Source organism: Cottoperca gobio, chromosome 1 (assembly GCF_900634415.1).
Source record: "Cottoperca gobio chromosome 1, fCotGob3.1, whole genome shotgun sequence".
Lineage (NCBI taxonomy): Eukaryota > Metazoa > Chordata > Actinopteri > Perciformes > Bovichtidae > Cottoperca > Cottoperca gobio.
The window spans coordinates 4,369,151-4,384,423 of NC_041355.1; the positions used below are offsets into that span (position 1 = coordinate 4,369,151).

At 42.3% G+C, this 15,273-nt stretch overlaps 1 protein-coding gene across 6 annotated transcripts in view; it reads right to left on the minus strand.

The window, feature by feature from the left end:
- gab1 (GRB2-associated binding protein 1) overlaps nucleotides 1-15,273 on the minus strand; it is a 47,881-nt gene that overhangs the window by 5,382 nt on the left and 27,226 nt on the right. For 3 of the 6 annotated variants that reach the window (XM_029430349.1, XM_029430358.1, XM_029430389.1), the window contains 8 exons: nucleotides 11,562-11,690; nucleotides 10,501-10,666; nucleotides 7,498-7,723; nucleotides 7,269-7,361; nucleotides 6,148-6,833; nucleotides 4,147-4,241; nucleotides 3,303-3,603; nucleotides 896-988 (listed from right to left, as the gene is read on the minus strand). In XM_029430349.1, the coding sequence (XP_029286209.1) occupies nucleotides 896-988; nucleotides 3,303-3,603; nucleotides 4,147-4,241; nucleotides 6,148-6,833; nucleotides 7,269-7,361; nucleotides 7,498-7,723; nucleotides 10,501-10,666; nucleotides 11,562-11,690 (1,789 nt within the window). The remainder of the gene's footprint in view (nucleotides 1-895; nucleotides 989-3,302; nucleotides 3,604-4,146; nucleotides 4,242-6,147; nucleotides 6,834-7,268; nucleotides 7,362-7,497; nucleotides 7,724-10,500; nucleotides 10,667-11,561; nucleotides 11,691-15,273) is intronic. The other 3 variants (XM_029430375.1, XM_029430367.1, XM_029430382.1) reach the window with 3 other exon arrangements.

Genomic DNA, 15,273 nt, shown 5'->3' on the forward strand with positions numbered 1-15,273 from the left:
ATCAAATAATAAATAAATAATATTCAGCAGCATTTTCCAGTCATTGTGTAATATTTGCATGCATTTAGGAGCACTGGGAGGAACATGATTTTTCTGTCTCATGCACTACTGTCGGGATTCAGTCAGTGTAAAATTGTGTGCATGTAACAGCTAACATGCTAACCCTGATGTCACAGTAGACTGGACCCAGACATTGTAAACGACATGCTTTATAAAGAAGGCAGCCACTACCAGTACATACTGTATGTACACCAGCAGGAAAGAGCATCTACACGAGTCTCTCTTTCATTAGATGATATCATTGTTCAATTTCCTCCTGAAGAGCTATCCACTACTTCCACCATGCGAGTGTTTCTGTCGCAATAATTCTGACGCGCCTGATACATCTGAATGTGTGTTTTGAAAGGACAATATGTTAAATTAAAAAACCCAAAACAAAAATTGGCAAAGAGAAATGTTTGTAAGTCATTTGACTGCATGCTGGTAATCGCATTTGATTGAGGGGATATTTAGGGTACGGTGGTTGTAACAGTTTATTCTTATAAATGTTGTGACTCCAAAACGGCATCAAGGACAATCCACCGTGCAGTGCACACTCATCCCCCCTCCTGCTGGGACTTAAAATAATAAGACTGGATTAATGCAACAGCTCTTGACACTCATAATATATTCTTAAACCTATTTGGGAAGCTCTGAATGGATGTATTAAAAGGTAGGGTTTAATTGAGTCTGGTTTGCACACAGTTTATCCCTTAAAAGAAAAACAGTCTTGAGAAACAAGATAAAAACCACACGGTGCACAACATGCAAAGAGTCGAGAGGAAGTAGAGTTTGGACAAGTCAAAGAATGGAAAGTTTTCAGATACACAATGGCAGTTCAGTGTGGAGTACCTACCCTTGCGTCGTCCCCTCGGGAATTCACCTACGGTTTGAGAGTCGGTTCGCTCTAAACCGACACCTTTTGCTCTTATTATTTTAGGACTCTGACCTGATTGGTGAAAGAAGACTTTGCTTATTATAAAATCTTTGGTGATCACAACAAATAAGCCCGACTGTAACAACTGCCCTGCCATGCAAAGCAAAAAGACGAGACTTTTCTGAACAAGACTACACCCTCGTGCGCACCAATCACCTTTTTGTGCAGCACAGTTATCAAGAAGATGATTGTCATGACAACAGCAGACCCATACTGCCCAACATGCACCTCACTGCATGCACCGAGGCTTCCCACACAAAGACTGACATCACAGCTGTGCATGCACGGCGAGCTGTGTATAAGCACTGAGAGTACACTGAACAATTTTGTCATGGTGAGAAGAGCACATTCAACTTACTGACGAGACACATGCTGTAGCTCCTTTTCAAATTAACACATTGATTGCAACATTTTTCTGCCGTGCTGATTAGAGCAAAAACCCCCTAAATGTGCCATAATCTCAAAGTAGGATCATTACATTTCATTGGAATCACATATTACAGTGTTGATAAAGTAAAAGCCGTTTGCTGGCTTTGACCACAGATGTCAACGCCCTCACAAAGTACGGCGGAGACGACCAAAACAGAGAAGATGAACATCGCTGCTGATGAGTTGAGTTAGTCCACATTACAGAGGAATATTGCATGGCTCATGGTGGCTGAAGATATGACTAATATCCAAGGTAAAAATGTGATATTCTACTATAAATGTATTTCCCCACACCCCTACCTTAAATACAGAGTTTAAAGAATAAAGATCTCATGTCATTAACGTCAGTATCGTTTACTATTTAGTATAAGTTTCAGTCTGAATGTCATATTTATATTAAAAAAACATCTGCCAAAAGGATTTGTTTCCATATTTTTGAATGATCTGTGTTTAAATGCTGGTCGCGCTACAAGCCGATCCAAGCTGCTTAAATGTAACATTCACTTAGCCTAGCACGCTACATTTTGTACCGGGAGCAGTGGGATTGAGGGTTAGACTTAAACTAGAATATATATATTAAAATGCATCAAAAAGGTGCCATCAGGAGTTTGCAGAGGCATTAACATGTGTAAAGAATAAGGGTAAGACAAATAAGAGGATGTGATGAATAGTGCAAGAAATCAATTCAACGCTTTATATATTGTTGCTGTAATTTCCCCTTGGTGGGATTAATAAAGTTCTTTTGAAGTTTAAAGTTTTGAATGTCAACAAAGAAAAGGGAAAAATGAGGATTGCTGGACAATATGAATGAGAGATAGCAAGAAGAAAAGATCTACAAACGGGCCCATCTTATTTACTGCCATACCCTTCTTGAATTTATGGACCAAGACCTATAGGCCTTAAATTTTAATTTCGAGTTATGGCTTTTTTTTTTTGTGAAATATGAGGAATGCCCTTGAACTAGCTGGCCTGCAGTATAGAAGCAAGATTAATTCGAGCAATACAAATCTTTTAATGACTTTTAGACATGGCAGTCCAGAGATGATGCATGCCAAATTTGGAGATGACTGACTCAAATGTCACAGAAAAAAAAAGACCACAAGTGGTGCATGGGAGGATTCCCCCACAGGGAACGGTAAAACTCCATAACATGTCCTATTTTATTTCAGTGACATTAACAACCCTGACTTTTGGTTTGCCTACGTGATGACTCCCCGTCTCCCTGACATCCTTCACTTCTCTTTCTGTCTTTGCCCATTACTCAGCCATTCAATCTGCCCAGATTGTAATTCCCCTTGCTATTAGGTCTTTCATCAAAGAGTTCCATTCAGATGACGGGAACAAAGGGGACGGAGGTGACCACTCCGGGCTTCGGTCACTCCATGGCACAGGGACCAGCCCCCTCCAAAACGATCTACAGGCCTCTTGAGCCTGGGACAAAAGTGCTTTTGACAAGGAGCTTACTGTGTTGGATGTAAGAGGATGTAGCAGGCCAGGCACTAAACTAATTTATCAAGAGGTGAAAGAAGCTGGTCAAGGACAGGCACAGAAGAAGACAATGGTATTTAATACACACTGACAAACCAAGGGAGACAAACTGAGATTTCTCCACGTTAATAATGACAACTCAAAGTAGGATAAAGAAAGACACTGCTTTGAGAGAATGGTTGGAAATGATAAAAATGTTGTACAGATGGATTTGTGACCATGAGCCAGCACTGTGAGAACAGCAGCAGCCGAGTGTGAGACAAAGCATGATGGGTTGTTGCATTAGTGAACACCGAGCATACTGAAGCGAGTTTAGTACAACAATACACAGCGAGAACTTGACAAACCTACAGGACATTAATGAATCAGGCCACAGCTACACACGCATGCACGCCCGTTGTCTTCTCACCTTTGCGGTCAGGTTTGAGATTTCGGTCCACGGGTGGGGGCTGGCAGTCGCTGATCATTGGCCTGCGAGGAGGAGTCTTGGGACTGGAGCGGAAGCCCATGTGGGCGGGCGGAGGGACCTGCTTTCCTAGGGAGGAGAACTCCATGGTGCTAGGGGTCATGGGCACATAGTTGGGTTCGTGCATGGGCTCTGACAAACTGCCCGAGTGATGGTGTGATGGGGAGTTGGCACTCATGGGTACATAGTTCTGGTCTACCTCTTCTGTGGACTGGCTGCCCACTGGCATCATTCCTTTGTTTTTCTGAGTGTGACAATCATACATAAGTGTTAGCAAACAAAAGGACAGACATAGCTGGTAAGGGACCGTAAACTCAGGGGAGCAGTAATGATATTCAACTTTATCTTTACGAAATAGACGGTGGCTAAGTAACACTCCATCAGCAGATCTTAACACTGTTTATGTAGCCATGCAGTATCCTATAGAGCAGCAACACATACAAACAGAATATCATAATATACGTAGATGGCTTTCCCCGGCACACCAGGATTTCTTTTTTTATCTCTACTCCATGATACTACTCTGCATCCTGGGGCAGAGATAAGAATGCAACATGTGCGTTCCGACAATGTGGGTATTGTAGGAACAGCTGAGGAAGGCCTTCACTTTATTGTAAGCCGAAAAATTGCATTTTCACAGTGCGCATTTGAAAATGTTACGTTTCCATTAACAATTACAATCAAGATAACATAACACCCTTTAAGCAGTCAGCCACTACTTGAAAGCACACCAGTGTTCTCCAGACCTGTGAGCTCATAAACCAGTGGACCTTGGAGCAACACTTACAAAGTAGCTGTTGAAGCTTTCGTTGAAGTCAAATGAGCAGCTTTTCTCAGAGGGGAATGATCTAGGAATGTCATAGCAGTCCTGGGATCCAAAATCTGCAAAGAAACAACATAAATTACCAAATATACACTTCCACTCAAGTTAGATATTTAACACCAAATGGTTTCATCAGTAAATGAAGAGCACTGCACAGAATGTTTTCCCATATCAAAAGGTATAAACTGCATTTTAAGCCCATTTATGCTATAGCATAACCTCAACAACACACACAATACAGGCCTGATTAAGATACTGCATGTGTTTTAATGAATCGGCAAAGATTGTTTTATTCAGTGGGATAAAGCAGCTGCACAGTGTGTGATGGCTCTGCTGTGTAGCACATTATTATTGTCTTTTTTGCATTCTCATTAAGCGCTGATGCAGTCACTAATGCATTCCACTTACGGCTACAAGAACCACAGCAGTGGTTGGAAGAGCTTGTAAAGGCAAATGAGAGTGTCGGCTGAAGAAGTGGGCGAAGCACATGATGGGGAACTAACTGCCTCCAAAGAAGCAAAAATACAGTTTCAAATGGGTCAGATGATATCCTGTTTTTTTTTTTACAGTACAAGTCACCTTAATGCAACTATTCAAAGGTTCTTTACACTGTCTTTTCATTGTGGTTCTCCAAACACCTCTGGACATCCCTGCCTGTTTGTCATCAAGATCCAGAGCAGAAACTAATCTTTCAATCCAGTCTTATGTATATTCACTACAGCCTCAACTGCACTCAACGCAATGGAGTTGAGGCACAACAACACATCATCTCATTTGCACTTATTGTAAGTCGCTTTGGACAGAAGCGTCAGCTAAATGAACTGTAATGTAATCATCTGAAGAGCCTTAGATATTCACTATTTGTACACGTTCTGCACAGGTAAGACTGGCTACCGAGTTTCACCAAAGACTTGAGACTCTCTTGGGTTTTTGTAAACAATTATCTTGCCACTAATACTTCTGTAATGACATTTGTCACCACAAGAGGGAGGAGTAAGTGGAAGCATATATTATGTGGTGTTCACACTTACTCCATAAGTTTCTCTCTTGTTGTCTGAAAGTTGTGTTCTATCTATATGAAGCTTTTCTACAAAGGGTGTTGTGGATCATTTTAAGATCTGAGCTGTGAATGTAACATTGTATTATTAATATTAATATCAGTAAAAAAAAGAATTGACTCAACTGCTATTAAAAGGCATCTCTTATTTACACAGAAGATCTTCTCAGGCTCTGAGCTCAGAGTCTTCTCTTGATTTGATACACAGAGGAAGTGAAGATGGCGGACAGAAACTGCTTACATGGATTTCTCTCATGTACGTGTCTTGTGTTGTCAGATGCAGGAGATGATAACGCGCCAAAGATATCTGTGGTTTCAGTGATGCAACAGAAGGCATGTATAGTTCCACACGTGAGGACATATGAAGATTATTCTTAATGCATCTTATCATAACTGAGATATATGATTGGGACTGCTGCACAAACCATCGTTAAGTTCCATAATTATCAAGACTCCTGAAAATCAAGGCCTTTAATCTGCAAGACATGCAAAACGCTCTGCACTGTGTTCGAGTCTGATAATCTTTTGACAATTCAAATGGACTGTGAACTCGACAGAAGAGTGAGGGCGAAATTGCAGCTACAAAAAAAAAAAAGAACCTGCCAAGAGCTCCTGTGAAGTCTCTTATCATCCATCAAAAGAAAGTGAAAAGGGTACCGAACGCTCACATAAAAGCTGTGCATAAGCTGCACGCGGTTGATGAAAAACACCACTGCACTTAAGGTCAAAGTTTTATAGAGGAAAGTGGCTCTGTGATTGTGTGCGTGTGTCCTATTAACCTCAAAATTAGATTTTCTTTTAAATATACAAGACCATAAAGCATACTTTATAATGTCATAGCAGTTTCCCGACACATTGGATATCTCTACTCCAACAAGAAAAGAAAAGAGAGTCTCCCCGACACAAACCTTTGCGGAGGCGTGAACAGTCCACCGTGCCAATAGTGTTGCTGCGTAAAGACTTAATCCCAGCACTAGTAGGCACACAGTAGTTTCCGTCTGTCTCTGACGCTGAGCGAGGCACACAATAGGTGTCCGTAGGTGAGCGCTCAGCGGGGGGTGGTGGGGGTCCTGAGGTGGAACTGAGCGAAGGCTTTGGTGGTCTAGGAGGGGGTACTACATCTCCCCCACCCTCTGAGACTCCTACCCCTGCCGACACTGACAAAGTGCGGGGCACCTGGTAGGTACAGTTTGCGCCAGGTGTAGGTGGGATATCATAACTGATGGAAAGGTTGCGTATCTGTGACTCCATTGAGGGCTTTCGTGACGGTGTGTTGAAGACATAGAGCTCAGAGCCGTCCACGCTGTCCGGATGGGCCAGAGGGGAGGAGGCCGACTTTGGGAGCAGCACAGTGTCCTGGGAGTAGCTGCGAGGGAGGTGGTAAAGGCCGCCGTCGGTCGAGAGCGAGGCACCGCGTGATGGAGGCGAGTCGTAGATGGAAGAGGCGGAGGTAGGGGCCGGGTGCTGTGGGAAGAAGCCGTTGTGCGAGGTGTGTTTAGCTGAGGAGGAGGAGGATGTGGGCGTGCGGTGAGAGGGGAGGTTGTCGTTCAGGTCCGTCTCTGACGAGGTAGACTTGGAACACTCAGCATGGGCTCTAACAAAACAAAACACATATACACCAGAGAATTAAACATCCACAATCGACGTAGGGTTTTAAGTATGTTAAGCCTTCACAACACTGTCTGCAAGCCATGGTTAATGACACAAAGTTATATACAGACATCTTCTCACTAATATGTGGCAGCTCTAGCCATATTAGCATCTCTTTTTTGTGAAGAAGTCTTTAGATGTTGGGCATGCAGGCAATGATATTAAGCAATATAGAGTTAGGTAATGAAATCTCTTCTGATCTACAAGGAGGACTAGTTGCAACACTTCAAATCCAGCACTAATAATCATCTACAGAAGCATCCATGTAAATCTACAGCGTAGTGTATAAAGTGTTTGTGTCGCTGTTTATGTCTCGTTTTTTTGTTTTTTTACACGTATAGCACTCCACACAAGCAGGCAGTTCCAGCTGGCCACTCACAGACTAGCCTGGGGAGGGAGAGTCTTGCTCTCACACTCCTCCAGGAGCAAATACTCCTGGTCTCCCTCCAGTGGAGAGTGAAGCTGCACTGTGCTACACGCCACACAACAGAGACAAGGAAGAGAGTGGCAGTACAGATGACATGTACAAAAAGAATAAATGGGTTGGAAAAACATACAGAAAGAAACTTATGTCACAGTGTAGCACTCTGTACTTATAATAAACTCACCTGTTGGGTTCAGGCTTTTTGCTCTCACAGTTGACCAGCCACAGGTAATCCTGGGGCTCATCTGAACTGGACTGAGAGTCCAGGTGTCGCACATTGACCGGCTGGTATGGAGGAGGCACACTGGACAGCATCGCTGCTGGACCCAGAATATTACCCAGAGCTGGGTGCGGGGCAGTGTCCACCACCAGGCCTCCGATGGCTGACTGGTGAGCAGCTTTTGCTGCCTCTGCAGGAGAGAAGCGAGACGGTTGGGGTTAAGTCCTCTCAAAACTGTTTGTGTTTATTTGTCATGCCCGACCTTTGGTATATCAACAACAGAAGAATTGAATACACCTTTTATAAAATATGAACATTCAGGGCAACAACAGAGCGGCTATGTCTCACAACAAAAGGCCATATAATGAGTTACGTATTGTTTTGACTGCATTGATGACAAAAGATGAGATGCCATGGAGATCTGTCCGACTCGGCTCAGCAGCAGCCGGACATTCACTTTATGTAAAGCATCGGGTGGATGTTAGATTGAAGGAAGTGGACATTTATTTTAGTGGACGTTATACTGAATTATATTGATCCCATTATAAGCGTGATTGCAGATGATATTTTTGTTAACCTATAGCAGTAACGACTCCTGACTGTGACATGTTTTATGTATATTTCATATTATATTCAATGCACAACAACAACAACAACAACAACAACAACAACAACAGTACAGTGAACCCAAATAGTGAACGCAATAACTGCAGGAAGTCTGTGTAGTAAGAGTGATATGGATGAATTCTGAGCAGATGATGTTGGTCACTGGTGATATTAGGCAGAAGGTAAACAGTGAGCTGTGTTTGCCAATGTCAACTCTGCCTGAGTAAACTTGGACCCAAGCTGTTTCCTAGCAACCCGATTCCAAAAGGAGCAGTAGTAGTCTATAGTCCCCAGACTGACGCGACATCAACTTTATATATATCTCTATAATCTCTGAACCTGGGGGACTCACACTGATGAAACAACAACTCGAGGACAGATTTCAGATATCTCTTTAGAATAGTTTAACCGCAAATCAAAGCGGTTAGCGCGCCGTTAAAACACCGGGTGCCAACAAGCCGCAAGAATCTATAACCTTGCTTCCTTCTAGGGTGGAAATCAAAGCTTTCTCAAATACACTACCGTGTCCAGCTTTAAGGGGAAGGACATGAAATACGTGTGACATGTGTGTGACAAGATTCCCTAAATAACAATGGCAGCGACACACTCCAGGCATTACTGTGAATCTACACGAGTTAGTATTTTCATCCTTCTTCTCTTAAAAGCTTCATTTGTTTGAATACAGCGTTTGCCTTCAGAATCCCACACACTCCTTCTGAGGCAGAATTTCCTCACGGTCTGCTCTTTGTCACACAAACACACAGTGAGTCCCTTTCAAACCCTTGTGCTCAAGCTGATTGTTGGTGAAATATATACGTATCCATTCCACATCCTTCTACTTTCTTCTCCTTTTTCACAGTTCTCCTCCTACTCTCTTCTATAACCGACACGGTTTTCTCTTACACAAGGTCCCCCTTTTCTCTCCTATTAAAAGTCAACGTCTCTGTTAACAGTGCATCGTTTGCTCCGCTCCCCTCCTCTGCTATCTTCTTCCCCTTTTCCCCCATTTGTTTGTTGAAGCTGTAAGTGCCGATTCATACAGGGGAAAAAAGGAAAATCCCCTCTTCTCCTACCACTCTATACCTCCTACACTGTCTCTCAGAGCCTTCGTTCCCTGGCCCTCCTAATGTTCCCTCCTCTGATATCTGGCCAGCCATGAAGCACTCTAGCATGGCCACACACGACAGAAGACTGGGAATTGGGTCTCAGACATAGAGGAGTGCAAGCGAGCGCATAAGGGAGAGCCAAGGACATTCTTTTGTAATAAGAATTGTGTGGAAGGCTATAGCTGCAAGGATCTTTCTCTTTAGACCCCGGTTCTCCTTGAAAGAGCTAACTATTTGTTTGCACATCAGGGTTTTAACATCCAATAATTGTGTTGTGAAGAGGTGTCATGAATGTTGTTATCAGGCTCGCCCTGCAACACTAGCTATGTAACATAGTCACAACGCTGTGGAGAAGACGACCTTGGTGCAGTATAATCAGTGAGTCAGTAGCCAGGTTTGAAACGTAAATGTTTCTGACAGTGAATTATTTCACATCACACTAAAAATGCTCACATATTTAGTTGGGGGGGGGGGGGATATAGATGCCAATATCAACATTTGCAATTAGGCTCAAAGACAGAGAGGGAAAACAAAAGCATGCAAACGAGAGAGAATGAGAACCAGATAGGAGCGAAAGAAGGGCAGTGAGACTGACAGGCACACAATGCTTTGATTATACAGTATTGGAAACAAGGGTAACGTGAGACTTAACCCAACACATGGATCAACACATGGATCATTAGACTTCGGCTGAGAGCTACGCTGAATGGAGGCCTTCTGGCACATTCAGCTCGTTCACATAACTCCTTCAGAAAGAGAGAGGCAGATATTTGAGAGGCACAACAGTGGCATCAAAAGAGAGACCAAGGAAATGATGATATACTGGTTTACTGCTGGTGATGAAGCGGCTCCACAGGAGTTCATCTCTTCCTGCCTTTATATAGATACATGTTGGTTTTTTTTAAAGACTCTGATTCTGCTGGTCCTAATCTAGCTAAAGTGCTATAAGAAATGCAATCACTGGCTCCTGCCTCAGAGACAAAAGCAACAGAATAAAAGTCTTTAAGGCTGTTCATATGTTAAGATGAATTCCACCACTTCTACCACAATCTCAGATCCCATCGGTCCGACGATGATAAGCTTGTGGGGGCAACAACTTATATTTCTATATATCTGGACCGAAGCTTTGTGTGAAATCTGTCCTGGTGACAGATAACTTCCATCTCTATGGTCTCTACTGTGCTCTAACAGCTTGAAGCTATATGTATGGGCGGCCGCAGTGAATGTGTGGTTAACTATCTAATGTCAACCTTACCGTCATCAGTGGGGTTGAAACCACAGATGTCGCAGATGCAGCGAACCCACTTATTCATCTCTTCTTCGGTGTCAGCCACCAGGTAGAAGACACGGTCAATGGTTTTGATGTCAAATATGAAGCTGTGCTCCAAGTCCTTCTTGTTGAACGTCAGCCCAGCGTCCACCTGAAGAAGGAACAAACATGTCTTTGTTTAGCTTAACATGGAACCAGCCAAGAAAAAGAAATATTTACACCCAGTCAAAGAAAAAGCTACATGATAAAATAATAATTCATTCATTCATTCATTGATCAGCAGAAGATTTTATCAGCAACTATTTAAAGGGCCAGTGTGTAGGATTTAGCAGCATCTAACGTCTCACCCCTCCCTTTACAAGACTGCGGTAACAAGCTGCCGAGTGCAACACCGTGGAAACGCCGTTGTATCTTTCAGGATCTTCGTCTCGCTCGGAGGCCGTCCTTACAGAACGCTGCTTTAGGAGCAACAAAATTCAGGTGGTAGTTTAGATCGCAGTTTTACAAGCATGTCGGACAACTACGGTCATAGATACGGCCTTCTCTATAGCTAGAGTTTGGTTTGTCCATTCTGAGCCACTGTAGAAACATGGCGGTGCAACATCGAAGACCTGCTCCTTATGCATATTCTATTCTATTTCTGCTGGTAGATCCCCCCCCTCAAATACTACACACTGGTCATTTAAGTGATGAATCATTTAGGTAATTTCTTAAAAGAAACAAAACATTCCTCAGTTCTAGTCCTCAATTGTGAGAATGTATTTCATGCCTTTACATCATATGATGGTAAACTGAATAGCTTTGCATTTCAGACTGCTGGTCTGAAAAGAACAAGCTATTTAAAGAAACAGAAATCTAAGGCATTTTCACTATTTCCTGTGAGGTTTGTAAAAATGTGGACTTTTATTTGTTTTTGAGAGAAAGAGCTGCTTAAATGCTTAAAAGTTATCAACGCTTTGGAGTTTATTGGAATTTAAATGAAGAAAGAATGTTATTCAGAAATGTGTCTTTTCAGTTTGCAGGCTGATAGTAATGAGGAACCATACCTGCTCACACAAGTTGAGATCAATAACACGGATGGGCTTCTTAGCGTGGTCATTCTTGTAGTACTCCAACACGTCTGGGTCGCCTGTCAGACGGCCACTGCGAAGAACAAACCACCGCTTCTTCCATGCCTGCACGGAAATGAGGCCAAAGGTTATATGTGTGTTCTCACAATGACTGCTCCATTCCCGGCTGACCACGGGGCCGGCCAAAATGCTTTATTTTTCCACTTTAGCCAATGTGTCCACGCATAGCTTGTGTCTCTGTGTGCATTCTCCACCAGCTGCACTGCCCTCACTGAAGAATACTCAGGGCCAGAGGGAAGAGGCCCGCAACCAGAAATATGTGTCTGGGATAACCAGAACAAAAGCCACTTAGTTTGATCTACCACCCCGATGGGGGGAGAATAACTAAATTTATAAAGAGAACCAGGCAATTAGGTTATTTCCTTTCAAATGGGATTTATTGTCTGAGAGAAAAAGAGACCACAAAGAAGACAAAAGAGTTTAAATTCAGTCATAGCAGACAAGAGGGGGAAAAGACGCAAGCAGCTGAGATTTATGACACATGTGTGCACATACATAAAGGACGCTTTAGTAATAAAATCCTTTACCAACGTACATTAAGGACAACGAGACACTACTTTAGTGATATATTATTGACCTATATTCTTAAAATGTCCCACTGTACCACTGCGTTTCAAAAATACAGAACTATTTTACTCATGAGATGGCAGAAAACACTAACCATACAGCTTCAGAATGTATTTGCATATTATGCATAGCAGTAATATTGTGATTTGTTGGTAAAGGTCAGTGAGTGTGAGAAGCTTCTTCAGGCATTCAAAAAATAAATACAAAACCAGAAGCAGATTAATTTTGTCCCTTCACTGACACTGTTCTGTTTCTAGATTGTCTGTTCCACCTCATGGTGTTTGTAGTTGTATATTTGGAAACCAAATCCTGCAGTGATTCATTTAAATGCAGACTCAAGAAGGTCATGAACTCTTGATTTTTGCTGAGTCATGGCAGCTAGGCTGAATGTTTTGTTGTAGGGCTTAAAATAAACTCTCCTCAAAATACTAGCAAGACTTGTCTGAGACATTTCTAGATTTTATCATCAGATCATCCAAAAACCTATTCATTCCCTTTTAGGGAAGCAAGTACGTTTGGACACTTTGTAGATGATTCACCAACCAAATAGTGTCGTACTCGGAAAGAAAAGAAGCTCAAATCATCAATTGAATGCCAGAAACTTTCCCAGTGATGTTTGAAATGATAGACAAGAGCCAGTGCACAACCTCCACTGAGATCAGACAGATCAGGAAGCATACCAGCAGAGTGTGAGGAATGCAAACTAAAGCTTTGTTGTTGTTGTTTTGGGGGAGAGATTTTGACCGTATAAACAATGCTGAGGGTGTGGGATTTTGTTTTTGTATCCCTTCGCTGTTTTTCCATCCACAGGGTGTCCTTTGTTTGTGGGCCAAGCCCCTGACTGAGACAGCATGATGAGCATCAGACCTTTCCCTCCACAAACAGAATGAAGAAACAAGCAGAACTTTTTAGTTTTAAAGCCCCTGAATTTTGAATTCCGGGTACACGGACACACTGTATAAAAGAAAACACTAGTCACATCCCACACTAACATATTGCACACACACGTGCAGCACATGTTTCACACACTGTCGTTCAAACGGACTGCATTATATAATCACAAACACACCCACATAGTCCAAATGAGGCTTAAACCTATTAAATCTACATCCTTTGAGGTAGGCCCACTTCAATACCTAATTTAACTGTAAAACAACACTGAAGTGTCGGTGTTGTGTTGATCGGACAAAGACGGTGGGTGTGGATAGGGAACCTCTCTCTCTGGCACATGACAAAGCAATCCTGGGTCAAGTTACCCTGTGGGGAACAGAAGGACCAAGAGCTTGGGTTACAGCGAGGCCAAGCCCGCCCAGGGTGAGTGTGTTGACAACTGGGTAAGTTGTATATGCTGAAGACAGAGGCAAGTGAGACCTGTTTAACAAAACTGCTCAACAGTCATGGAGTAAGAGTTCCTTTTACAGGTTACTTACAGTTGGATGAGAAACTGAACACACACACACCAATAAATTACATGTTATTAAGTATGAGACTTCATCAATACTTTAGATATTGCCCGGTCTGCTCTTTGGTATTGACTTGACAAACAAATGCGACACACAAATAACTTTAAGAACAGTGATAACACTGATACTTCATAAAAATGTGCCTCTACAAAAGAAAGAATATTCTAAGAAAAACACTGAATGTAGAACAACAATGTAATCGTGTATATAAATGTTTAAGACCTAAATCAAACTGTAAATCCCCAGGTCACAGTTAAAAGCAGCGGTCTGCGATTCAAAGAGGAGCCCTGAAGACAATTTGCATTCCCCGTTTCTGCACTGCCACATTAGCATGGTTACAGGATGACAAGCTGTGTGGTAGCCTCAGCATCTCTCCTCCATCTGTGGACTTTCACACAGCTTCCCTCATGCACAATTATGCACACTTGCACCATTTTATACCACTTGATTTGTACCACTTATTTAGCACCAGACACTTGCATAAATAATAAAGAAAAAGGCTGTAATGATACACAAGTTAAACCACTACCTAGAAGTAAGAAACAGCATAATGCAATTATTTACGTCACTGATGACCAGGCCAGCACAGCTACATGCATATAGAGAGTCGCTCTGGTGCAAGTGTTGTGTTTCATTGACATGCAAACAGATACTTAATACGTTTATATGCACACAAGACATCAGGAGAGCGTAATGAAATCAGGTTAAGGCAGGAAGTCAGAGAATGCATTTACATGCAGGGCAATAACCTAGTTACTGTAAAATCCACATTTACATGCAGCTGGTCAGTAATTAGATTTATTCTCTACCTCCCACCATATTTTTGAACCAATGTGGGCAGATTTAAAGTGTATTAGTGATATGCACTGCAGCCTGAATTTTTGTAAGAGCATTTGGACTGACAGCGCAGTGGGAGAACAGGCACTTGTAATGAGACAACACACAGTTTTGATCCAAATGTGCAAATGTTTCTGAATTTTAAAAAATCCAACAGTTCAGCTGATATACTTATATATTTGTTTTCACTTGCAGTTGGACTTTGGATGGACTTAAATCGGATGTAAGGATGCGCCGCTACAAATAATCATCTTTGCCCTTCATCCCTCTGAATTGCTTTCACTATAAGTAGTTGGAAACCTGCGTCTGTGGCCAAGAAATCATGTTTCTCAAGCAGAAAACCGGGTTTGTCTTCACGAGACTTCCCCCAGGATCACGGAGAACAGATGGACTGAAAGAAACAACTTCACCAATTTCCACCAGAACAGAATAGTTTGACATTTGACATAGAAAGTCTTCACATCTCTTCATGTTGTGTCTCTTCAATTACACTGAATATCAACATGACCGAACACAAACCACACGAGAGTACTTTGAACCCAACTGCCACAAACTGCATACTGGAACAGTATGACCAGATAATGATATGTTGCCAAACACTGAGTAGTTGTCCAGCATTACATACCTCCTGTTGTCAAGGCTCATGAAGAACATGATGAACATAGTCCTGCTTTTTGTTTTGTATATTCCATTGTGGCCAGTGTTGAATTAATGGCTAAATCCCAAGTGGTCTGAGCCAGATTGTAGCACTTAATGACTGC